The 27394-nt window shown below is 39.6% G+C and overlaps 1 protein-coding gene across 8 annotated transcripts in view; it reads left to right on the forward strand.

Annotated features, from left to right (window-relative positions):
• PLCH1 (phospholipase C eta 1) overlaps nt 1-27394 on the forward strand; it is a 225755-nt gene that overhangs the window by 179335 nt on the left and 19026 nt on the right. For all 8 annotated transcript variants that reach the window (XM_082394321.1, XM_082394314.1, XM_082394317.1 and 5 more), the window contains 4 exons: nt 13728-13889; nt 19745-19816; nt 22805-22896; nt 25814-25911. In XM_082394321.1, the coding sequence (XP_082250447.1) occupies nt 13728-13889; nt 19745-19816; nt 22805-22896; nt 25814-25911 (424 nt within the window). The remainder of the gene's footprint in view (nt 1-13727; nt 13890-19744; nt 19817-22804; nt 22897-25813; nt 25912-27394) is intronic.

A 27394-nucleotide genomic window follows, 5' to 3' on the forward strand; every position in this document is an offset into this window, starting at 1 on the left:
TACTATGTGAAAAAATCTTGAGACAAACAGAAAGAATAAGGGTTCTAAATTCTGATTCTTACTGAGAGCAGCTAAATTAATAGACTCTATATTATAAGAATAAGCAATTTATTTTTAATTTTTTAATTTTTATTTTATATTGGAGTATAGTTGATTCACAATGTTGTGTTAGTTTCAGGTGTACTGCAAAGTGATTCATTTCACAGAATTAGAACAAAAATTTTTACAATTTGTATGGAAACACAAAAGACCCTGAATAGCCAAAGCAATTTTGAGAAAGAAAAACGGAGCTGGAGAAATCAGGCTCCCTGACTTCAGACTATACTACAAAGCTACAGTAATCAAAACAGTATGGTATTGGAACAGAAACAGAAATATAGATCCGTGGAACAGGATAGAAAGTCCAGAGATAAACCTATGCACCTATGGTCACCTAATCTATGACAAAGGAGGCAGAATATACAATGGAAGAAAGAAAGTCTCTTCAATAAGTGGTACTGGGAAAACTGGACAGCTACATGTAAAAGAATGAAATTAGAACACTCCCTAACACCATACACAAAAATAAACTCAAAATGGATTAAAGATCTAAATGTAAGGCTGGGATACTATAAAACTCTTAGAGGAAAACATAGGCAGAACACTCTCTGACATGAATTGCCTTAAGATATTTTTTGATCCACCTCCTAGAGTAATGAAAATAAAAGCAAAAATAAACAAATGGGACCTAATGAAACTTAAAAGCTTCTGCACAGCAAAGGAAACCATAAACAAAATGAAAAAACCCACAGAATGGGAGAAAATATTTGCAAATGAATTGACCAACAAGGGATTAATCTCCAAAACATACGAAGAGCCCATGCAGCTCAATATCAAAAAAACAACCCAATCAAAAATTGGGCAGAAGATCTAAATAGACACTTCTCCAAAGAAGACCTACAGATGACCAAAAAGCACATGAAAAGATGCTCAACATCACTAATTATTAGAGAAAAGCAAATCAAAACTACAATGAGGTATCACCTCACACCTGTCAGAATGGCCATCATCAAAAAATATACAAACAATAAATGCTGGAGAGGGTGTGGAGAAAAGGGAACCCTCCTACGCTGTTGCTGGGAATGTAAATTGGTACAATCATTATGGAGAACAGTATGGAGGTTCCTTAAAAAACTAAAAATAGAGCTACCATATGATTCAGTTATACATATACATATATCTATTCTTTTTCAGATTCTTTTCCCTTATAGGCTATTACAGAGTATTAAGTAGAGTTCTCTATGCTATACAGTAGGTCCTTGTAGATTATCTATTTTATATATAGTAGTGCATATGTGTTAATCTCAACCTCCTAATTTATCCCTCCCCCCTACCTTTCCCCTTTGGTAACCATAAGTTTATTTTCTATGTCTGTGAGTCTATTTCTGTTTTGTCAATAAGTTCATTTGTGTCATTTTTTTTAGATTCCACACATAAGTGATGTAAGATATTTGTCTTTCTCTGACTTCACTTAGTATGATAATCTCTAGGTCCACCCATGTTGCTGCAAATGGCATTATTTTGTTCTTTTTTATGGCTGAGTAATATTCTATTGTATTATATATGTACCACACCTTCTTTATCCATTCCTCTGTTGATGGACATTTAGGTTGCTTCCATGTCTTGGCTATTGTAAATAGTGCTGCAATGAACATTGAGGTGCATGTATCTTTTCAAATTATGGTTTTCTCTGGATATATGTCCAGGAGTGGGATTGCTGGATCATATGGTAGCTCTATTTTTAGTTGTTTAAGGAACCTCCATACTATTTTGCATAGTGGCTACACCAATTTACATTCCCACCAACAGTGTAGGAGGGTTTCCTTTTCTCCACACCCTCTCCAGCATTTATTGTCTGTACATTTTTTGATGATGGCCATTCTGAATGGTGTGAGGTGATACCTTATTGTAGTTTTGATTTGCATTTCTCTAATAATTAGTGATGTTGAACATCTTTTAACGTGCTTTTTGGCCATCTGTATGTCTTCTTTGGAGAAATGTCTGTTTAGATCTTCTGCCCATTTTTTTAAAATATATTTTTTATTGAATTATAGTTGAATTACAGTGTTGTGTTAATTACTGCTGTACAGCAAAGTGACTCAGTTATACATATATATATACACTCTTTTTCATATTTTCCATTATGGTTTATCAGAGGATTTTGAATATAGTTACCTGTGCTCTACAGTAAGACCTTTTTGTTTATTCTATATATTCCAGTTTGCATCTGCTAATCCCAAACTCCCAATCCAACCCTCTTCCACCCCCCTCCCCCTTGGCAACCACCAGTCTGTTCTTTGTGTTCCTGATTCTGTTTCTGTTTCATAGATAGTTTCTTATGTGTCATATTTTATGAGTGATATCATATGGTATTTGTCTTTCTCTTTCTGACTTACTTCACTTAGTATGATAATCTTTAGTTGCATCCATGTTGCTGCAAATGGCATTATTTCATTCTTTTTTATGGCTGAGTAGTATTTCACTGTATATATGTACCACATCGTCTTTATCCATTCATCTGTCAATGGACATTTAGGTTGTTTCCATGTCTTGGCTATTGTGAATAGTGCTGCTACGAACATAAGGGTCCATGTATCTTTTTGAATTATAGTTTTGTCTGGATATATGCTCAGGAGTGGGATTGCTGGATCATGTGGTAATTGTATTTTTAGTTTTCAGAGGAACCTCTATACCATTTTCCACAGTGCTTCTGTCCCTTTTTTGATTGAGGTGTTTGTTTTTTTGATACTGAGCTGCATGAGCTGTTTGTATATTTTAGAGATTAATCCCTTGTCGGTTGCATCGTTTGCAAATATTTTCTTCCATTCTGAAACTAATATAATATAATATTGTAAATCAACTATACTTAAGTTTTACAAAAAGGAATAGTGACTTCTCCTGGTTGGAAATATAAGCCATTCTCATCCTCTGCCATAGTTGTATAAATTTGACTTATTATGTAGTAAAGGAATGAAATCATTATTTAACTGAAGAAAAAAGAGGAAAATGATTATCATAAGGGTTAAGTTAAGTTCATACTCTGTAAAGAACTCAGAACAATGCCTGGCACATAATTTGTACTCAATAAATGTTAGATACGATCAGTAAGAAGAATAGCAGCTGCAGCATGATTATTGCTAATGTAAGTCCTGAGCTGGTCCTTGAGCAGAAGAAAGTGTTTTAAGGGAGCTAAAGGAGCAGGCAGGAGACAGGAGAGGACAGGAGTAAATGCACAGCCTCGGATGGCTGAGAAGCAGCTCCTCTTCAGCCCAAGACACTCAGGTGGCCAGCTTGGAGAGCTCTAAGGCACTCACAAAGGGCAGCTAATATATTATCCTTCCTGTCTGCAACTCTAGCCCAGAGGGGGAAAAAAGACATTTTGGGACAGTGAGATATTCCAGTGTTTTGTTTTTCATTTTTAAAGCAAAGGCCCCAACTTTGGCTGCACATTGGAATGACAGGGGAGCTTTCAAAAATCCCAATGCCCTGGTTCTCGCCCAGAGATCCCATGTAATTGGTCTGGGGTGGGGCCTGGAATTTTGCCACATGTCCCTGGTGATTCCAGTGTGCAGCCCAGGTAGAGCACCCCTCTGCATGGTGGTCGAGAGAACCCCTCATTAAGGGGCAGCCCACTCCCAACCCACTCCCTCCCCTTTCCTGCTGCTTCCCAGCCTGGAAGTGGTCAGCCCTCTCTGTTTCCAGTGATCCTTTCATTTCACGCTGGAGACAAAACAAGAATGTGTTTTGTATTTGACTTATTTATTTGTGGTTGATATTCCTAGATCATATTTGCTTCTCAGAAATGGGAATTAGGAAGCCTGCTTGCGGCTCAGGTGGAAACTACTCCAGACAATATTGAAGGGCTGCTCTCCCCTCCCCGCCCCACTCCAGCTGCAATATCCTCCCTCTCCCACCGCTCAGGGAACAAAAGAGCAAGATGCATATGGCTTTCAGCTCTGGTCCCTGCTGCAGCTGCACGGCGGCTGACTGTTGCCAGGTTAAGTGTGTCTCAGCTTTCTTTCGGTAGTGCTATTGGGTTCCGGGGCCGAACGATAATATATTAATGAAACCTCAGCCACACATTTATTTATTCTTGTGCTGTAAATCACAGGGAAGAAAAAGATCAACAGGCAGAAATATCGTTCCTTCAGCAACTCCCAGTGTTGAGAGGCTGTGAAGTGAATAATTATAGCCTTTGTGTTAAGCATTCATTATTTCACCAGCACCAGTCGGTCCGGCTTTGTATCTTTAGCCTTGTTTTGCTGTTGCTGAAAGTGTTTGGGCATAACTGCCACGGTTCATTTCCTCGCTGTCTCTGACTCCTCACGTGGCCCTGAGCCAGGCAAGGAAACTGATGCTTACTTACTTGGGGCATTTGTGCGACACCAGGCATGTTAGGTGCTCTTACATGCTTTCTCTTTTGGATCTTTCAACACACGTGCTCCCTGCCAGGCTCTGGGTCACTTGATGAAACGTGTTGGGAGTTTGAGACCTGGACTTCCTTTCTCGGATTCACTTCTTTTTTTAAGAAATTTATTTATTTATTTATTTTCGGCTGCATGGCACGTGGGATCTTAGCTCCCCGACCAGGGATCAAACCCTCGCCCCCAGCATTGGAAGCTTGGAGTCTTACCCACTGGACCGCCAGGGAAGTCCCTCTTGGATTCACTTCTGACCTTAAGTGAAACCTACTATTGTATATTTTTCTACAGAGGGATTGTGATGCTTTATTTCCCAGATGTCCTGTAGGAATAAAGATTATTTAAAATATGATTAATTTGACTCAGGAATTTATCTTTTTCTGTAACAGTAGAAAAGGGACGACTGCAGCGCTGTATGGTGAAGTAGACACAGAATTTTGAATTGGAAGTCTTACGTCCCAACTCAGCCACTTCATAGGCATGTGTGTTTGGACAAGGTGTTGAATCTTTCTGCCTCTGCATCATTATGAGTAAAATCTGGCTAGTCTTATGCTGCCTTAAAGGGTCTTGGGTGGTTCAAAGTGTTGTTACATGACAGCGCTTTGTAAGCCTTAGCACAGCATATAAAGTCTTAGTTGCTTTCTCTGTGTTTCCCGGTGCTCTTTTCTCCATGTTCATATAGGTTACTAGTTCTCATAGATACTGCTTTGCTCAAGTTTTGCTCATGTTGGAATGCTTTTACCCTACTCTTTGCCAGATTATCAACTCTTATTCATACAACCCATTGTAGAAGGTTGATTTGTGGCCAGCGAGAGATATGTCCAAGTCCTACCATCTGGTACCTATGAGTTTGACCTTATTTGGAAAAAGACTCTTTGTAGATGTAATTAGGTTAAGAATCTTGAGATGAGATCATTCTGAATTAACCGGGTGACCCTTAAAAATCCAATGACAAGTGTCCTTATTTTGTGGGTCCTTATTTTGTCCTTAATTTGCAGCTCATCCTTTATTAATGTTAGGAGTGGGGACAACAGGAGAAGGCCATGCAAAGACAGGCAGAGACAAGAGTTATGTTGCCACAAGCCAAGGAGTGCTTGGTGCCACCATAAACTGGAAGAAGCAAGGAAGGGTTTTTCCCTGAGAGCCTTGGGGAGGCTGAAAGTAGCACTGACAACAGCTTGACTTCATACTTCTGGCCTCTAGAACTGTGAAAAAATAAATATCTCTTCATTTTAAGCTACCAGGTTTGTGGTAACTTATTGTAGCAGCCGCAGGAGCCTAATACACGCCTCTTTTGAGGCTCGGCTCAAGTGTCCTCTGCTCCTGGAAGTCTCTCCTGCATTCCCAAGGCTGGGCGAGCTGCCCCTCCTCTGTGTGCCCATCTGTAACCCTACAGGCACCTGTTGTGTAATTATGCACTGATGTGTCTGTCTCCTCTGTGACACTGAGAGTTCTATGACAGTGGGGTTGTACCTTATCAATGTTTTCACCTTGCATATAACAGCTCAATATATGTTTGTTTTATGCAAAATGCTCTCAAACTCTCTCTCACCTGTATTAACTCCCGCACCAGCACATTGGTCTTAGTGCTCGCAGTGGGAACCAATGCGTCTGGCTTTTCCTTTTTTTTTTTTTTTTTTTGAATTTTTGAATTTTATTTTGTTTTTTATATAGCAAGTTCTTATTAGTTACCCATTTTATACATATTAGTGTATATATGTCAATCCCAATCTCCCAATTCATCACACACACACACCCCCCCCGCCATTTTCCCCCCTTGGTGTCCTTACGTTTGTTCTCTACATATGTGTCTCAATTTCTGCCCTGCAAACCGGTTCATCTGTACCATTTTTCTAGGTTCCACATATATATGTTAATACACGATATTTGTTTTTCTCTTTCTGACTTACTTCACTCTGTATGACAGTCTCTAGATCCATCCACGTCTCTACAAATGACCCAATTTCATTCCTTTCTATGGCTGAGTAATATTTCATTGTATATATGTACCACATCTGCTTTATCCAGTCGTCTGTCAGTAGGCATTTAGGTTGCTTCTATGACCTGGCTATTGTAAATAGTGCTGCAATGAACATTGGGGTGCATGTGTCTTTCTGAATTATGGTTTTCTCTAAGTATATGCCCAGTAGTGGGATTGCTGGGTCATATGGTAATTTTATTTTTAGTTTTTTAAGGAACCTCCATAGTGTTCTCCATAGTGGCTGTATCAATTTACATTCCCACCAACAGTGCAAGAGGGTTCCCTTTTCTCCACACCCTCTCCAGCATTTGTTGTTTGTAGATTTTCTGATGACGCCCGTTCTAACTGGTGTGAGGTGATACCTCACTGTAGTTTTGATTTGCATTTCTCTAATAATTAGTGATGTTGAGCAGCTTTTCATGTGCTTCTTGGCCATCTGTATGTCTTCTTTGGAGAAATGTCTATTTAGGTCTTCTGCCCATTTTTGGATTGGGTTGTTTTTTTTTTTCTATTGAGCTGCATGAGCTGTTTATATATTTTGGAGATTAATGCTTTGTCTGTTGATTTCTTTGCAAATATTTTCTTCCATTCTGAGGGTTGTCCTTTCATCTTGTTTGTAGTTTCCTTTGCTTTGCAAAAGCTTTTAAGTTGCATTAGGTCCCATTTATTTTTGTTTTTATTTCCATTACTCTAGGAGGTGGATCAAAAAAGATCTTGCTGTGATTTATGTCAAAGAGTAGTCTTCCTATGTCTTCCTTTAAGAGTTTTATAGTGTCTGGTCTTACATTTAGGCCTCTAATCCATTTTGAGTTTATTTTTGTGTATGGTGTTAAGGAGTGTTCTAATTTCATTCCTTTACATGTAGCTGTCAAGTTTTCCCAGCACCACTTATACAGTGGAGAAAAGACAGTCTCTTAAATATCTTTGCCTCCTTTCTCATAGATTAGTTGACAATAGGTGTGTAGGTTTATTTCTGGTCTTTCTATCCTGTTCCATTGATCTATGTTTCTGTTTTTGTGCCAGTACCATATTGTCTTGATTACTGTAGCTTTGTAGTAGAGTCTGAAGTCAGGGAGTCTGATTCCTCCAGCTACGTTTTTTTCCCTCAAGACCACTTTGGCTATTCGGGGTCTTTTGTGTCTCCATACAAATGTTAAGATTTTATTGTTCTAGTTCTGTGAAAAATACCATTGGTAATTTGATAGGGATTGCACTGAATCTGTAGATTGCTTTGGGTAGTATAGTCATTTTCAAAATATTGATTCTTCCAATCCAAGAACATGGTATATCTCTCCATCTATTTGTATCATCTTTAATTTCTTTCATCAGTGTCTTACAGTTTTCTGCATACAGGTCTTTTGTCTCCCTAGGTAGGTTTATTCCTAGGTATTTTATTCTTTTTGTTGCAATGGTAAATGGGAGTGTTTCCTTAATTTTTCTTTCAGATTTTTCATCATTAGTGTATAGGAATGCAAGAGATTTCTGTGCATTAATTTTGTATCCTGCAACTTTACCAAATTCATTGATTAGCTCTAGTAGTTTTCTGGTGGCATCTTTAGAATTCTCTATGTATAGTATCATGGCATCTGCAAAAAGTGACAGTTTTACTTCTTCTTTTCCAATTTGTATTCCTTTTATTTCTTTTGCTTCTCTGATTGCTGTGGCTAGGACTTCCAAAACTATGTTGAATAATAGTGGTGAGAGTGGGTATCCTTGTCTTCTTCCTGATCTTAGAGGAAATGCTTTCAGTTTTTCACCATTGAGAATGATGTTTGCTATGGGTTTGTCATATATGGCCTTTACTGTGTTCAGGTAGGTTCCCGCTATGCCCACTTTCTGGAGAGTTTTTATCATAAATGGGTGTTGATTTTGTCAAAAGCTTTTTCTGCATCTATTGAGATGATCTTATGGTTTTTATTCTTCAGTTTGTTAATATGGTGTATCACATTGATTGATTTGCATATATTGAAGAATCCTTGCATCCCTGGGATAAATCCCACTTGATCATGGTGTATGATCCTTTTAACATGTTGTTGGGTTCTGTTTGCTCGTATTTTGTTGAGGATTTTTGCATCTATATTCATGAGTGATATTGGTCTGTAATTTTCTTTTTTTGTAGTATCTTTGTCGGTTTTGGTATCAGGGTGATGGTGGCCTCATAGAATGAGTTTGGGAGTGTTCCTTCCTCTGCAATTTTTTGGAAGAGTTTGAGAAGGATGAGTGTTAGCTCTTCTCTAAATGTTTGATTGAATTCCCCTGTGAAGGCATCTGGTCCTGGACTTTTGTTTGTTCGAAGATTTTTAATCACAGTTTCAATTTCATTACTTGTGATTGGTCTGTTCATATTTTCTGTTTCTTCCTGGTTCAGCCTTGGAAGGTTATACCTTTCCAAGAGTTTGTCCATTTCTTCCAGGTTGTCCATTTTTTTCGCATAGAGTTGCTTGTAGTAGTCTCCTAGGATGCTTTGTATTTCTGCGGTGTCTGTTGTAACTTCTCCTTTTTCATTTCTAATTTTATTGATTTGAGTCCTCTCCCTCTTTTTTAGATGAGTCTAGCTAATGGTTTATCAATTGTGTTTATCTTCTCAAAGAACCAGCTTTTAGTTTTATTGATCTTTGCTATTGTTTTCTTTGTTTCTATCTCATTTATTTCTGCTCTGATCTTTATGATTTCTTTCCTTTGGCTAACTTGGGGTTTTGTTTGTCTTCTTTCTCTAGTTCCTTTAGGTGTAAGGTTAGATTGTTTATTTGAGGTTTTTCTTGTTTCTTGAAGTAGGCTTGTATTGCTATAAACTTCCCTCTTAGAACTGCGTTTGCTGCATCCCATAGGTTTTGGATCATCATGTTTTCATTGTCATTTGCCTCTAGGTATTTTTTGATTTCCTCTTTGATTTCTTCAGTGATCTCTTGGTTATTTAGTAACTTAGTGTTTAGCCTCCATGTGTTTGTGTTTTTTACGTTTTTTTCCCCTGTAATTGATTTCTAGTCTCATAGTGTTGTGGTCAGAAAAGATGGTTGATATGATTTCAATTTTCTTAAATTTACTGAGGCTTGATTTGTGACCCAAGATGGGATCTATCCTGGAGAATGTTCCATGCACACTTGAGAAGAAAGTGTAATCTGCTGTTTTTGGATGGAATCTCCTATAAATATCAATTAAATCTATCTGGCCTATTGTGTCATTTAAAGCTTGTGTTATTAATTTTCTATTTGGATGCTCTGTCCATTGCTGTAAGTGAGGTGTTGAAGTTCCCCACTACTATTGTGTTACTGTCGATTTCCTCTTTTAGAGTTGTTAGCAGTTGCCTTATGTATTGAGGTGCTCCTATGTTGGGTGCATATGTATTTATAATTGTTATATCTTCTTCTTGGATTGATCCCTTGATCATTATGTAGTGTCCTTCCTTGTCTCTTGTAACATTCTTTATTTTAAAGTGTATTTTATCTGATATGAGTATAGCTACTCCAGCTTTCTTTTGATTTCCATTTGCATGGAATATCTTTTTCCGTCCCGTCACATTCTGTCTATATGTGTCCCTAGGTCTAAAGTGGGTCTCTTGTAGACCGCATATATATGGGTCTTGTTTCTGTATCCATTCAGCAAGCCTGTGTCTTTTGGTTGGAGCGTTTAGTCCATTCATGCTTAAGGTAATTATCGATATGTATGTTTCTATGACCATTTTCTCAATTGTTTTGGGTTTGTTTTCGTAGGTCCTTTTCTTCTCTTGTGTTTCCCACTTAGAGAAGTTCCTTTAGCATTTGTTGTAGAGCTGATTTGGTGGTGCTGAATTCTCTTAGCTTTTACTTGTCTGTAAAGCTTTTGATTTCTCCATCGAATCTGAATGAGGTCCTTGCCAGATAGAGTAATCCTGGTGGTAGGTTCTTCCCTTTCATCACTTTAAATATGTCATGCTACTCCCTTCTGGCTTGTAGACTTTATGCTGAGAAATCAGCTGTTAACGTTATGGGAGTTCCCTTGTATGTTATTTGTTGTTTTTCCCTTGTTGCTTTCAACAATTTTTCTTTGTCTTTAAGTTTTGCCTGTTTGATTACTGTGTGTCTCGGTGTGTTTCCCCTTGGGTTTATCCTGTATGGGACTCTCTGGACTTCCTGGACTTGGGTGGCTATTTCCTTTCCCATGTTAGGGAAGTTTTCGACTATAATCTCTTCACATATTTTCTCGGGTCCTTTATCTCTCTCTTCTCCTCCTGGGACCCCTATAATGCGAATGTTGCTGCCTTTAACATTGTCCCAGAGGTCTCTTCGGCTGTCTTCATTTCTTTTCATTCTTTTTTCTTTATTCTTTTCCGCAGCAGTGAATTCCACAATTCTGTCTTCCAGGTCACTTATCCGTTCTTCTGCCTCAGTTATTCTGCTATTGATTCCTTCTAGTGTATTTTTCATTTCAGTTATTATATTGTTCATCTCTGTTTGTTTGTTCTTTAATTCTTCTAGGTCTTTGTTAAACATTTCTTTCATCTTCTCGATCTTTGCCTCCATTCTTTTTCCAAGGTCCTGAATCATCTTCACTATCATTATTCTGAATCCTTTTTCTGGAAGGTTGCCTATCTCCACTTCATTTAGTTGTTTTTCTGGGGTTTTATCTTGTTCCTTCATCTGGTACATAGCCCTCTGTCTTTTCATCTTGTCTATCTTTCTGTGAATGTGGTTTTTGTTCCCAGGCTGCAGGATTGTAATTCTTCTTGCTTCTGCTGTCTGCTCTCTGGTGGATGAGGCTATCTAAGAGGCTTGTGCAAGTTTCCTGATGCGAGGGACTGGTGGTGGGTAGAGCTGGCTGTTGCTCTGGTGGGCAGAGCTCAGTAAAACTTTAATCCAGTTGTCTGCTGATGGGTGGGGCTGGGTTCCCTCCCTGTTGGTTTTTTGGCCTGAGGCGACCCAACACTGGAGCCTTCCCAGGCTCTTTGGTGGGGCTAATGGCGGACTCTGGGAGGGCTCACACCAAGGAGTATTTCCCAGAACCTCTGCTGCCAGTGTCCTTGTCCTCACGGTGAGACACAGCCACCCCCCGCCTCTGTAGGAGACCCGCCAACACTAGCAGGTAGGTCTGGTTCAGTATCCTCTGGGGTCACTGCTCCTTCTGCTGGGTCTTGATATGCACACTACTTTGTGTGTGCCCTCCAAGAGTGGAGTCTGTTTCCCCCAGTCCTGTTGAAGTCCTGCAATCAAATCCTGCTAGCCTTCAAAGTCTGATTCTCTAGGAATTCCTCCTCCTGTTGCCAGACCGCCAGGTTAGGAAGCCTGACGTGGGGCTCAGAACCTTCACTCCAGTGGGTGGACTTCTGTGGTATAAGTGTTCTCCAGTTTGTGAGTCACCCGCCCACCAGTTATGGGATTTGATTTTATTGTAATTGCGTACCTCCTACCGTCTCATTGTGGCTTCTCCTTTGTCTTTGGATGTGGGGCATCTTTTTTGGTGAGTTCCAGTGTCTTCCTGTCGATGATTGTTCAGCAGTTAGTTGTGATTCTGGTGCTCTCTGCTTTCGCAAGAGGGAGTGAGAGCACGTCCTTCTACTCCGCCATCTTGAACCAATCCTCGCGTCTGGCTTTTCATTTTTAAGGTACCTTTTGTCTTTCTGTACATGCTGCCTGGTTACTGTTATTTCTAAAATGCAGCTGAGGCACTTGTCTACCCAGAGACTCTCAGCGACTCCACACCTCTTGACTTCTTGCTTTCAGGCACCTACACAACCTGTTCCCAAAGTACTTTTCCAACTTTATCTGCCACTACCCCCCTTCATGAACTTCTGCTCCAGGAAAACGAATCTGTTCCTATGTTTATAAAACACGCTTTGCTAATGTAAAACCTTTACTACAGTGATGGATGACATCTCTTCATCACTGTTGAAGTTTTAGTTACCATACAGAGTCCCCCCTGTTCTTTGAGGTCTTCCTGGTCAGTCAGGCAGGAACGCCATGTTCCTTCTCAGAACCACTGTTGTGCTGGTCATTTGTACTTTTGCAGGCAGCTGTGCGGACCTGGGTAGGATGTTTGGGGACCTGCCTTTGTTAGCCTAATGGATCTTTGTTCCTGATGTCAAAGGCCAGCTCTTTTCCACCTCTGCATCTCCTGCAGGACCTGAGGGCCTCCAGTGAAGTGGAGTGCCTCATTCACTGGGTATATTAAAGATATTCATGCATGAGATATTAATACAGGGAAATTCAATAACCTATTCTGATGTAGCTTTTTTTCCCCCCAATTTCCCTTTGTATTTATATTGCTTTGCTCTTATAAGATTTTGTGAAAATGAATGCATTACTGAAAAACTGCCCATTCTCTTGTTTAAATATAATGACCTCTTAGTAACAAATTTGCAAGTGGAAAAATGGGTCTTAAAATTTTGGTGAGGACTAGGGACATTGTTCTGGTGGAGGAGCGCCCCTTCCTTGCCTTTGGGTGGGTTGGCCTTTGGCAAGTGGCTGAAGAGTTTATGGAAGGGTGTTGGACGTAGGGGAAGGGGGAGGGAGTTGAGAAGGGGAGAAGCAGTGAACAGAGCCTGGGCCGTTGGTTTCAGGTAGAACAAGGGGGCCAAAAAGCTGCACTAAGCAGACTTCTAGGAAATCTGGATCCCTTGATCAATTAAACATTGTGTAAATTATCCCCCAGACATGGGCAGAGCTTTGTTATCCAAAACACTTCAAATTAGTTGTGATCTTAAGGTAATTACAGTGCTGAGTCATGGCACAGATCAGTAGTGAATTCCCTCCAATTACATAGTGGGGCAGAGATAGGAAAGAAATTTTATCTCAGAATAATCCTCCTTTCCAAAGATTTCCATAGCACTTTTTTCCCTTCAGTGAAGGAAGTGATTTGTTTTAAATAGCATATTCTTGTTCAAATTTCCCTATGTAGGTACAGAAAACTTATTCTCCCAAAACTTTCCCTGGCCTTCCCTCTAGTGAAAGTGTAAAGTAGTGTGGGGAGAAGGACTTAGGAGCCCTGAGTTGGAATCCTGCCTCAGTTCTTTGCTAGCTTTGTAACCTTGATCAACTTATTTCTCTAAACATCAGATTCTGTGTCTCTGAAATGGGAATGATAATAAGACTATAGGGTTGTTAAAGGTTGAATGCAGTCATAGTCATCATTATTTTATGGGATTGGTGGAGGGCTGGTGGGAGAAAGACAAAAAATGGTACAATAAGCTTAACTTCTTACAGGTAATTGAGAGAGAGAGATTATAGCAGCAGTGTTGGCTTGAGTGAAGGCTGTGTTCTAAGTGATTCTGTGTTCCTTAAGGGAAATTATTTCCACTGTTTAATTCTTCACAGAATAACGGGACCACTGAGCATCAAGTGGAATCTTTCATAAGGAAAAAACTGGAGTCGCTGTTAAAAGAATCTCAAATTCGAGACAAGGAAGATCCTGATAGTTTCACAGTGAGGGCACTACTGAAGGCCACGCATGAAGGCTTAAATGCACACCTGAAGCAGGTATACATTTCCCTCTTGTACTTGTCCTTCAACAGGAAAAAGAAAGCACCTCATGCTTTGTTTCTGATCATTTGTCATTTGTGGAAGGCTTCTCCAGTTTATTCCATTTCTGTCCTCATATTGCTGGAAAAATGAGAATCTCCTCCTGCAAAATGGAGAGAAATAGTGAATAATAGATTAAAGTGCATGGGTGGGTGTAGAAATGATTCGTATACTCCTTCACTGGGACCCTCAGGACAAAGCCCAGTGCCCCTGCATTCACCTTCCCCACTTGTGCTCAGGTGAGGGTGGGACTCATTCAGGCGGCCTCCATGCCCTGTTGATCACACCTTCTGAATGTGTATGTCTGTCCACTTCTTCTCCACGGCTGTGTCCTAATTCAGGCCAATGTTAACTCTCACTTAGACTTCTCTTGCCCTCTTTAAATCTAACCTTCACTCTGAAATCAGGATGATGTTTTAAAAATGCAAATCTGAGCATGTCACTCCACTGTTCAAAATTTTTCAGTGGCTTCCTGTTATGCTTGGGATAAATTACAAACTAACTGGGCTTTCAGGGAACTACATAATTCCATCCTTGCTTACCTCTCCTGTCTCAGATCTCCCCATTTTCCCTGTTCACACCACCACCCACGATGTCACACCAGCCACAGCCATCTAAATGCCATGGTCTTCCTCACAGTCCATTTCCTCTGCCTGGAACTCTCCATTTCCACATCTACTCTGGCTAACTCCTACTTAGGCTTTTAAATTCCAGCATCAATGTGGTATTCTAAATGAGTCCTGCCTTGACCCCTAGGTTAGGTTAGCTATCCCTTTTATATTGTTGATGGTAGCCTGTTATATCTTCTTTTTCAAGAAGTTTTTTTTTTTCTTACACATTTGCAATTATTTGTTCAATATCTGTCTTCTCAACTAGACTGTAGATTCTATGAAGGCAGGAACCATGTCAGTCTTGATAACCATTGTTTTCCTGACTTGTATAGTGCCTGGGACTTGGTATGACCTTCATATATAGTTGCTGAGTGAATGAATGGTTTGGGCTCTGGCTGAGGTTTTTATTCTGCATTCTAATAAAAATATCATAAATGGGCAAGGAAGAGGGATAGTGGGTTTACTGATGTTATCATGGCAGGACATTGAGGGCATGTATTCTGGACCAGAGGAGATCCATGTGGTCACTGGCTTAGCTGATAGCAGCCTCCCCTGCTACTCTCGCCTATCCTCCAGGGCTCAGAGCTCCCCAGGCAGAGGGAAGATCATCACTTTTGGATCTGAGCAACCACTCAGCTTTGGTGGTAACTTTCTAGACTCTACAGAAGTCCAGCCATTCAAATGCCGGGCTGTTTCTCAGGTCTGTTTAGTTTCCAAACATAGAAAACCTAATTCAAAATGGCTTAAATAATGAAGAAAGGTGTTGGGTTAGGTAAGTGGCAAGTTCATTTGCAGAGTGGCCTTCAAGGTGGGCTTAATTCAGAGGCTCAGCAGGGTCATCAAAGACCTGTCTTTCTCTTCTACCTACCACGTGATTAGCTTCATCCCATGTCGGTTCCCCCTCTCCTGGTGGTTGCAGGGTGACTGCCAACAGGCCCCTGAGCTATGTGTTTCTTGGTCTAAGTCCAGAGAGAGTGAGACAGTGTATGTGCCTCATCCAACAAACCAGAGTTTGTGCTGAGCGCTGGTTGGGCATCTTAGCTCATGTGCCCACCCCTGAGTTGATCCCCATGGTGGCCTTGCATATGTGTCCTTCTTGGAACAGTAATCTGGCAAGGGCGTAGGATACCACTGGCTTGCTGATGCCAATGAGAACTTACCCCTGGAACTGGCACCAAGGTCTGCCCCTCTGAAAATGCATTCTGCCCCTGCATGCTGGAGAGGCAGAATGGAATGTTGGGAGACAACCAAAATGTCAGTTACAGCATTACTGCCCTTACAGTTTATCATACAATTTTGAATTTTCTTAAACATTTCTATAAATACCAGTAAGCCTCTCCCTTTCCTCCCTGACCCTCCAGCCTCTTAGTTTAAACCACACAAAGTCTGTAAAATCACATTCGGTTAACCCAGCTTGATTTCTGCTTCTTCTTCCCTGGTGAACTCTCTTTGGCTAATCTGGGCCAGTCACTTCCCCTTATGCTTTTAGAGAAGTCTTTGCTCCATCCTAGATCATTCCAACTGGAAAGACAACAGCAGGTCTTGGGGATTTTTGAAGAAACAAATCAAGCCCATCTTTCTTTTTATGGAAGAGATCCTAATGGTAATTTCCCCGTCAGGTAAGATGGTAAGGGACTTCAAATTTCAGAGATGTAGTAGGACAAAACTCATCCTCCTTTTTCTTATTTTTTACTCTCCCTTAAACCTGGGTGACTGCAAGAACGTATCAGACTTGCAGAAACTAAATGGAGCCTGCAACTTTAATAAACTGGACTACGAAGTGTTACGGTTTTTAACCCTGCTGTTGTGTTAGTTTTAAAGTATGGTTTTGGTTCAGTGGCAAGCAAAGACAAGTTACTGTTGAGACAAGTCCATCTGCGTCAGATACATATGCACATGTAGAGCCAAGGTTGAGAATGTGCTGTGGGGTTCAGGACAGCTCGTCACTTCCCCTCCCTTCCCTCCTGGATCGTCACTCAGCAGTGCAGTCCTGTGTGCTACTGGTGCCAGCTTTTTCCTGGAGATCCCCGAAGTAAAATAAAAATGAAATTCTCATCCTTCACGCTGGAAGAACTTAGTAGAAGGATGCCTGCCTTCTTTAGAGTTCTGAATTCACTTCTTTGTTGACATCCCAGCTACAGCCATCTGGGTAGCCTTAATTATTCCTTCCATGAACTTTTGCACCTCTGCTGCTGTCCCTCTCCCTCCCGTCTCTCGTTTATACCACTACCATAGCGATATTTCAGAAACATGCATCTGATCACATCACTCTCCTATTTTAAACAATTCAAATGCTCTTCATAGTTTGGAGGATAAAGCTCAAATTGAAAGCTATAGCCCCAAAGATCCTTTCTCCATCATCTGACCCCAGCTCTGATTTGTCCACTAATGTGTGTGTGTACAGTACAAATACACAACCCAACCCCTGCCTTTCTTTGTTTCCTGGAAGGTGCCATGTTCCTGGCACTTGGCCTTTGTGTTTGCTTCTTTCTTGGCCACGGCACACTTCCTCTTCCTCACTTCATGTAGATAATGTCTACCTATCTTCTGGCTTCAGCTTTCGTAACATGTCCCTTTAGAAGTCCTCCTTGATCCTCAAGTCTAGGTAGATGGCCTTCCCGTGTCCTCAGGCAGTACCCTGAACTTTCCCCGTCATAGTCTTATTATAGTGTGCTATGATCATTTGTCTCCATCATAAGAGTGCAAGCCCAGGGAAGACAGAGTCTACATCTCTCTTGCTTGCTGTCTCCCTTGTATTCATGTCGAGTTCCTAGCACAGTGTTTGATCCATAGATTCAATGAAAGATGCAGTGCTGATGCTCAAGGAGAGGTCAAATTGGGGAGAGAGATCTGTGTGCATTCCTCTGGTACATAAAGAAGGAGTGTAGATTGGGGAGGGGGAGAAAGCCAGAGAGGAGACAGAACTACACAGAACCCCTGTTTTATCACCAACTAGCTTTGTAACTTTGGGCATATTATCTAACTTCACTATACTTCTGTTTTTCTTATCTGCAAAACTAGGATTTTAATTATACTTATCTCCAGGGATGGTTGTATATATTAAGTGAGAATATATGTAATACACTTAGCATAATCCTTGGGGCATAGCAGGTGCCTATTAAAATGGATGACCTTGTACCTCAACTTGCCTGGGGCAACCTCGCTTTATACCTATTGTCCCAGCGTAATTATTAAAGGTGCCCCATTTCACTCTTTTTTAAAAAAATAAATTTATTTATTTAATTTATTTATTTTTGGCTGCGTTGGGTCTTTGTTGCTGCTAGCGGGCTTTCTCTAGTTGGCGGTGAGCGGGGGCTACTCTTCATTGCGATGTGCAGGCTTCTCATTACGGTGGCTTCTCTTGTTGCGGAGCACGGGCTCTAGGTGCGCGGGCTTCAGTAGTTGTGGCTCATGGGCTCTAGAGCGCAGGCTCAGTAGTTGTGGCGCATGGGCTTAGTTGCTCCACGGCATGTGGGATCTTCCCAGACCAGGGCTCGAACCTGTGTCCCCTGCATTGGCAGGCGGATTCTTAACGACTGCGCCACCAGGGAAGCCCCCATTTCACTCTTAAGAGTCCTGTTTTGGACAATAGATGACACGGTCTCCCTACTAATAGATGAGCTACTAGAACTGGAGAGGAACTCAGAGGTTAATTGGTCCATTCCTCCCCCATGTCACAGATAAGAGGACTGAGGTCAAGAGGTGGGTGTTTGCCCCAGAGGAGCAAGTCTTTAGCACAGAATGGGTGCTGGAATCTCCTATGTTTTGCTTCACTTATTAATCCCTCTCCTTCCATCTGATTCTGAGTCCCAAGGTATTTCTTATGTGTTCAGCTTCTGTTTCCCATCAATGTATTGATGTATATAATTTCCTGCTTAGACTTAAATCCATCAGAATGACTCTCATTCACCTTAAAACACCCTTTCAATTCTCTGTTCTTCAGACTGAATAAGCCTAGTTCTGTAAAACTTTTCTAATAGGTTAAAAATAATATTTTAAATCACCTTAAAAAAAAAAAAGAGATGGGGGACCTGTGGCTACATGGTGGCAGAACTGGGTCTCCTAACTTGAAGAGCAGTGTTACTTCTATGACCATATCTTACTACTTTCTTAATTCTAGGGATTTTGAATAGTTAATGATCAGCTTTAATTGATCTGCAAAGGCAGTCAATATATATAAACCAGTCAACTAAAATTACCCTGTAAACCTGCCACCCACCCTCCTCCAGTATTTTCTGAACTGCCTTTTCCCCAACCCAGTTCTCACTGTTCCCCCTCCCCATCCCGCATTGCATCTTTGATTAGTTTCTATGGATACATGTAGATGCCCTCCCTGACCTTTTGATTTTGGGTGGTTTTGCTCACCTACATTTATTCCATTTATGAGATTATCTCTGTTCAGCTGAAAGTCCTGGGAGGGCGGGGCCTATTGGTCTCCTCTTACATCATGTAATTAGCAGTGAATCACCTAATACATATTTTTAGGGATGACAATTGGAAAAGAGTCTAAACCCTTTTAGCAGAGTGGTCCTTCTGTCCCCTAGAGTAAAGAGATCTCTAGCCTGGAAAATTAATTCTCATGAGGAGGAATTCAGAATCTACAATACATCTTTCCTATGCTCACCACAGAGGGAATGATTTTAATGAACAGATAAGCTCTGTTGCAGTTTACTTAAAGAAAAACAATCTTATTGCCTCATAGATATACTTGGATTTTATTTATTTTTAATGCTTCCAAATTCTAAATAGTAATTAAGTGATCAGTCTGATTAGTTTTTTTTAGTCAACTGAATTGGCTGTTAATGACTTTTGGCCATTTTTCAAAATTAAATCTACTTTTAACTGAAGATGCTTTATTCCCCCTCAGGGCATTCAAAAGACTACATCCTGTGCTGTAGAGAGCCTTGTGAACAGGCATTAGAGAGGCCTGCATGCCTGGGCATTACTGAGAGGTCCTTGACCCCAGCTTTGGGGAGCTGTTGGCAGCTGCCGTCTCCTGGTGATGCCCAGGTCTCTCTGTGTAGCGTCCCCCCTGTCTCAAGGCAGACACAGCCACCTTCAGGGAAGTGGAGGGTAGAGCAGGACCTGCTGGCTGCCCACCTGGAGATGGAAGGAGAGAGGGACTCCATGCCCTTCCACCAGAACTAAGGAAAAAACAAAAGCAAAGAAGAAAAATAGTCATGTTATGCTTTATTTACTCAGCATCCAGATGTGAAGGAAAGTGGAAAGAAAACACATGGACGATCCCTCATGACCAACTTCGGAAAACATAAGGTACGAATTAAGAAAGATAAGTGTGCATAATTCAGGTAATTTAAAGAGTCTAGAAGGTGACAGGAGACTATCATCATGACCTTGGAATAACTGCAGATTTCTCAAAGAGGACCCCAGAAAAGGAAAAAGTTGATAATTAAACTATTTTAAAATTTAAGAACTTCTGTTCATCAGAAGTATCAAAGAGCAAATAGCATACTGGGAAAGAATATTTTCAATATTCTATACAAGTCCACAAAGGATTTCTTTCCTGAATATATAAAGAATTCCTATAAATCAATAAAAAAGGCACACTAATTTTAAAAAAACAAGCAAAAGACTTAAGTGAACTTCACAACAGAAGATATCCAACTGGCTAATATGGAAAAGGTTCTCCCCCTTATCAGTCCTCTGGGAAATGCAAACTAAAATGATGATGAGATTCCGTGTATACCCACCACAACAGCAAACATAAAGAGATTGACAACACCATGTGTTAGTGAGGATGCTGGGCAACTTGAACTCTCATCAACTGCTAATGGGAACCTGCCTTTGTGCAGCCACTTCCACACACTGTTTCCCAGTACCAACTAAAGCCACTCTATGAACCATGTCTTATCAGTTCCATTGTTAGGTGTGTGTCATGAGACTGAAACAACGATATTTACAGGGACATTAGTTGCAGTAGTACAAACGGGAGACAGTTCAAATGTCCATCAGCATTAGAAAGAATAAAAATTGTGGCGTATTCACATAAGGTAATATTTATCAGCAATGAGAATGACAAAATTACAACTACATGCAATAGTGTGATCTTTGTAAACATGACATTGAGCAAAAGAAGCCAGACCCGAGAGAGTACATACAGTTTGAGTCCATTTATATGAAGCTCAAAAACAGGCAAAAAAAAATCTATGGGATAAACGTCAGGATAGTAGTTACCTTTGGGGAGAAGGTGATGACCAAACAGGAGAATCTGAAGGCTTTGGGGCAGATAATATTCCATTTCCTCATTTGGGTGGTTTCACTTTGTGGAAAGCCATCATGCTGTACACATGATTCTTGTGCTTTTCTAAGTATATGCTTTACCTTCAATAAAAAGGTAAAACATGTTAAACAAGAAGTCATTTATTGAATGATGAACTTTATGCATGAGGTTTCTCCGAGGCCATTTCTTGTACTTTAATGAATGTTGTATCTGGAATTTCCTGCCCCATCAATAGGATAATTTATTAAAAGGTTGGACAAAATAGTCATAATAAACTGAAAACAACCAAAATGTTCTCCCATAAAGACTGCTTAAGTAAATCATGATTCATTCACACAATGGACAACAATTATGCAGCCATTAATAGATGATCACTCTGACGAGCTCAACATGCAAAACATTAAATAAAAAAGTAACATGAAAAACTGATTATGTCGTATGTTAACTGTGATAAGATGTGTCAAAACTGTATGTAAAGAAAATATATCATCACTTCTCCAAATATCTGTCACTGGCGATTCATTACTTATTTCTACTTTCTGCATTTTATATTTTAAAATGAACCTGGGAAAGACAGATTTATTATTGTAACACCTCAAATTACTAACTGTATGCGGAATTGGAGAATATTTCATTTCTTGATGACAACCACTCATTTAAATTAAAATTATTTTCCAAAGTAAAGCTTTTAGGGAGTACCTTTGCTACTATAGAATTAGAATTTATTATGTCTCAAGTCATAAGAGTGAACATTTACAAGACTATTTATAGGCTATTTAAATAAGTATTAATAGTATTTTAAATTGAAAGTTAATATTATGTGGTTTACAGAATGACTTTCCATGTCATCTCATTTAATCATCACAAAAATAATAATCCTTTAAAACAGATGTTTTTGTCCTACCCTTTAAAAAAGCACAGTAGGAAGCTTGAGAGATTAGCCAATTTATCCGCTTGGTGAGAGGCCAATCTGGAACATGAGATCATCAGATGCCTGGGTCCATGCCATGTGCACTGAAGTTCTCAAGGCATAAATAAGACGTAAAAATGTTCTAGACTAAATTGGCGCCTTGCTGTCAGTGCAGTAGAGTTGAATGTGTTTATGCCAACAGTGTAGTTTGATTTTTTTATTTGTTGAGAATGAGAAAATCTGGAAGTTGATTTGGTTCCATGGTAATGTGGGGATGGAGTCCCTTTCCTTTTCTAAGCCACATTCCCAAAATGTCCAGGGTACTCTGTCTAAAAGTCTTACCTTTGTTTGTAGAAGCTGTAATTTTGGTGGCAAGTTTTTCTGCAATTACTAGGGCCCCTCCCCATCATTTGTACTGTTGAGGTGTGTGTTGCCAAATATTAGGGTTATCTCCAATGTGGTGGGGATGAAAGTGCATCATTCCTAAGAGGTTTTATGTCTAACAGCTAATCTGTCCAAAGACACCAAGTTAGTCCTACAGTCTTTCAGCCTGACTCCTGTAGGTAACAATTTTTATTCTGCTCTAGAAATTAAAATGGGTCAAAGTCTCAAATGAACAGTTTGATTTAGATGGGTTTTTGAGTGCATACTGAACAAAAGCAGGAGTGGTAGTTATTCATTTAAAAATTACTACTTGTCTTTTTTATCAAATCTGCCTTTTATAAGTAAGTCAAAAGGAATAGTGAGCTTCCTATATAAGAGGACACTTTATCCATTATAATCGTTTAAATAGATATTACAACTTTAACCCTACACCTTGTGGAGACCTTCAATGCATGACTAATAGTCTTAAGACCTACATTTAATGTGGCTTAGAAGTCAAGGTTAGAGCATGAAACCCTCAGTTTTGCCTTGATATTTTAAGATAATTTGAGCCACAGACATGCTTATTATTGATGGTGAGGCAAGCTGCAATATTTGGTCAGTTGTTTTTCTCCAAGTAATTGTCCTTGTGTGTGTGTGCGTCTATTTTAAAGCTCATTTCTCCGTATGTCGTAGATGTACCTGATGCGCTGAGTTTGTGTTAAGTGAACTCTGATTTTTCCGGCAGAAAACCACAAAATCACGGTCTAAATCTTATAGTGCTGATGAGGAGGAGGACACACAGCAGAATCCTGGCAAGGAGACCGGCCAGCTGTACAGGTGAGAAAGCTCTCCATGTTTCTTGCTCAGGCTCCTGGGGCCTCTCCATCCACATCAGCTTGGCTGTACTTGTACGTGTCTAGAAAATCAGATTGCAAGGTAAAGAGCTCTGCAGTGGCACATGTGAAGATCAACAGGATGTGAGATTATAAAACATGTAGGGGACTTGTGCTGCCTGGCACACAGTGAGCTCTTAATAAATGCTGGCTGTAGCAGTTGTCAGGTAAAAGATATCTTCAGGGAAGAGAGAGGGACCTCATGAACTAGTACAGAGGGGCTCTCACAGGAGACTGAAGGAGAAGATAGATGACAAGAACATGTTAAGAGTCAGGGATCTGAAACCAGCCAGACTTCAAACTCTTGTTCCTCCAACTTTAAGACGGGGCAAGTTAGGCTCCTCATTTGTATCTATTTCTTAGGGTCATTGTAAGGATTAAAGGAATTAAGCTATTTAGCTTGATGAGCCCTACTCCAATTAACTAAGTGCTCAAAAATATTAGCTGCTGTTTTCTTTATTATTGCCAGTAGAATTTGGGATGAGTAAAATGGCCATAATTTTAGAACCCAAATTGTGACACATGATTTGATACAGGATTTTCTGGCAAATTATGTATACAGTAAGTCTCACAAAGGAATGTAAATTATATCCTTCATAGATAGATAGATATACAAACATGTGCACATGTACACACACACCCCTCTGTGACTTTATCAAAAGACTGAAACTAAACGAAATTGGAGGCATAGAGGTCCTATAGGAATGAATCACATTTAGTGTTCAATTAAATTTTATATTTGAACTTCACTCCAACAGAATGTCCATACATAAAATAGTAACTAATTAGTAAGGGCAAAGGAGATGTGCATGGTTCCTACCCTTAGGGTACAGAAAATTCAATATGTAGTTACAGTAAAGGATATAAGAGAAATAGAATTACCTTCCAGGAGACCTCTGCTGTGAATGTTCTCAAATATAAGTTTGAGAAAGGCTTGACTCTGAATCATATAGCCAGGGAAGCTATCACATGAAATCACGTTGCGTGCTGCTCTTAAGTCAATTAGAGATTTCCCCTTAATAGCTATCGAGGCTCAAGCATCGATGACGGTGTCGTTTTGGGACTTCAATAAACTAATTCAATTTTAAATAAGGATTAAAAAGAGCTAACTTTATACAGAAGTTCTCTGTGTTATGGAGTGTCCTGGGAGTTTTACTTGTCATTTCTAGGCATTACCTCCCTCACATTGATTTATAATCATTTGCTTTCACAAAACCAGATTTTTACCAATGGCTAGAGAATTTCCTAATTACATGGTAAAGGAGGAACATGGACTCTTCTTCCCATTGGTTTTTATACCTGTCTATGTGCGTGTCTTCTTTCTTGGCAAAATGAGTTGTTGACACATTTTGGCCTTAATTCTTTTGTTGAATGTATATAAGTATCATTACAGTAAGAATTTTTGTCTGATTTGTTCACTATTTTATCTCCAATAGATGCTCAATAAATATTCACTGAGTGAATAAATCTATATCATCACTATCTAATTCCAGAACATTTTCATCACACCAAAAAGAAACTCTACCATTAGCAGCGACTTTCCATCTCTCTGTCCCCCAGTCTCTGGTACCAACTAATCTACTTTTTGTCTCTATAGATTTGCCTTTTCTGGACATTACATATAAATGGAATCCTACAATATTTGGCCTTTTTTGTCTGGCTTCTTTCACTTAGTATAATATTTCCAAGATTCATCCATGTTGTAGAATGTATCAGTACTTCATTCCTTTTTATTGTTGAATAATATTCCATTGTATGAATATATTGCATTTCATTTATCTATTCATTAGCTGAAGGATATTTAGGTTGTTTTCACTTTCCGGCTATTATGAATAATACTGCTATGAACATTCATTTCTAAGTTTTTATGTGGACATAGGTTATTATTTCTCTTGGGTATATACTTAAAAGTGGAATTCCTGAGTCACATGGTAACTGTTTAATTTTTTGAGGAACTGACAAACTATGTTGGCAAAGCAGTTGTACCATTTAAAATTCTCCAGCAATATATGAGCATTCCAGTTTCTCCTCATCCTTGCCAACACTCATTATTGCCTGCCTTTTTGGTTATAGCCAACCTAGTAGATATGCAGTGGTATCTCACTGTAGTTTAGTTTGCATTTCCTTAATGACTAATGTTGAGCTTCTTTTCATGTTCTTATTGGCCATTTGTGTATCTCCTTTGGTGGGGATTGAAGTTTTTAATGATTATATGTTTTCCTAGAGGAGAAAAGTGTGTCTGTGTGGGGAATGTGATAATCTGTGGAGAATTTTACTGTGGCAAAGAGTAAGTAGCAGAATTTGTAAAGTTGTAGAGCAGATCCTAGGAGTGGTTTATGGGATACAGACGATATAGACGTACAGAGAGAGTAAGTAATGGATGTTTGTCTTAAGAAGTTGAAGAATATAGAAAAAGCATAAAGAAGAAAACAAAAATCACTGTAATTATACCTCTAGAAGATAATGACTATGGAAAGTTTGGTGTATTTATCTTTAGATACAGGATTCTTGTGACTGACAGTACAGTATCCCTACTGCTTTTTAGTCCAGGTTCTCCTTCTGACAAAGCAGAGTGATTCCCTGCTAAACTCTGGTTTACTCCATAGTTGGGTAATGGTGGCAATCAAGCCCTTCACAATAGAACTCACAAATTCAGGAGAAGAGACTGTGAATAAAGTCTGGCTGAGCGGTGAAAAAAGCCACATGAGTACGGTGTTGTGGTGGAGAGAATGCTGAACTAAAAATCACACTTGGTTTCTAATCCTGGCTCCATCAGGAGCAAGTAGGGAAGGTGGAGTAACCAAAAGCCCAAACCTCTTCCAGCTCTAAAATGTCATGAGTCCTGGGTGTGTATTTTACAGGTTGGGCCGCCGAAGGAAAACCATGAAGCTCTGTCGAGAGCTCTCTGATTTGGTTGTGTACACAAACTCCGTGGCAGCCCAGGACATTGTGGATGATGGTAAGGCCTGAGTGTTTCTTCTTCTGGATACACACTCCTGACCTTTCTTTGTCAATTGTTAATTAAACTTTTGTTAATCGGATCATCAGCACACATTTCTGGAACTGTGTAGACTCCAGCTTGAGTGTCAGGAAACTGATTGCTGGTACAATGCTTAGCTTACAGGGAGGGCTCTACTGATTACTTTGCCTAATTGGCTAGAGGTCAGAGAAATTTCCAACAGGGCAGAGGAAGACTTTATTATTATTAAAAAGACAAATGTATCAGAGCAAGGTCTTCCCAGTCTTCAAACTATGGAGACTTGACCTAGTTTGATGGCCAGATCACAGATGGCTGTTCCAAGTGTGAATGACTAGAAGAAAGAGGAAATTAATTGACTAATACAACATCTTGAAACGCCCTGTATTTTCTCATTGAAAATTTTGACCTTGATGAAAATAATTTAATCCACAGATTGCAATTTTAACAACAAGAGCAGAAATTTCAGAAGCATTGACTCTTTCACAGTTTCTTACCCATCAGTTGCCGTATGTGGAGTTGAGAAATTCTAGTTACAACTGTTCTTACCCTGAGTTTCCTGCTAGCTGCTCTTTCTCTTTATCCTCTTCCTTTCTCACTTGTATTTTGTTCAGTTAATGGGTGCTTATGAAAATAAACTGTGGTCATATGGGTTTTCAATCTAATTGTAATTTTAGTGGAAGAGAAATGTACGTCAGAATCTCCCATTTTCTCGTGTCTCCGTGAAGGGAAAACAACATTGTGCTGAGTCTTATGTCCTCACAACCTCCAGAATTCTTTCCTCAGATCTTTCTTTTTTTCCCCCCATTCCACAAGTGTATCTTTTTCTATCTGCAGATTTTCTTCCCTTTGGTGTTGATTCCTTCTTTAGATGGTGACAATTATTTAAAAAAAATTAATTTCACATGTGAGACCATGAGAACCTGTAGGATTCTCAGCAAGTGAACATCACATTCTTTTCTTTTTCCAGATTCTTTTCCATTATAAGTTATTACAAGGTATTGAATTTAGTTCCCTGTGCTACACAGTAGGACCTTGTTCTTTATTTTATATATAGTAATGCGTATATATTAATCCCAAACTCCTAATTTATCCCTCCCCTTTCCTCTTTTGTAACCATAGGTTTGTTTTCTATATCTGTGAGTCTATTTCTGTTTTGTAAATAAGTTCATTTGTGTCATATTTTAGATCCCACATGTAAGTGATATCATATGATATTTGTCTTTCTCTGTCTGACTTTGCTATATGATAATCTCCAGGTCCATCCATGTTGCTGCAAATGGCATTATTTCATTCTTTTTTATGGTTGAGTAATATTCCATTGTATATAAGTATCACATCTTCTTTATCCATTCCTCTGTTAATGGGCATTTAGGTTGCTTCCATGTTTTGGCTATTGTAAATAGTGCTGCAGTGAACACTGGGGTGTGTGTATCTTTTCGAACTAGAGCTTTCATCTTTTCTG

The sequence above is a fragment of the Balaenoptera borealis genome (assembly GCF_965194805.1).
Source record: "Balaenoptera borealis genome assembly, chromosome: 5".
Lineage (NCBI taxonomy): Eukaryota > Metazoa > Chordata > Mammalia > Artiodactyla > Balaenopteridae > Balaenoptera > Balaenoptera borealis.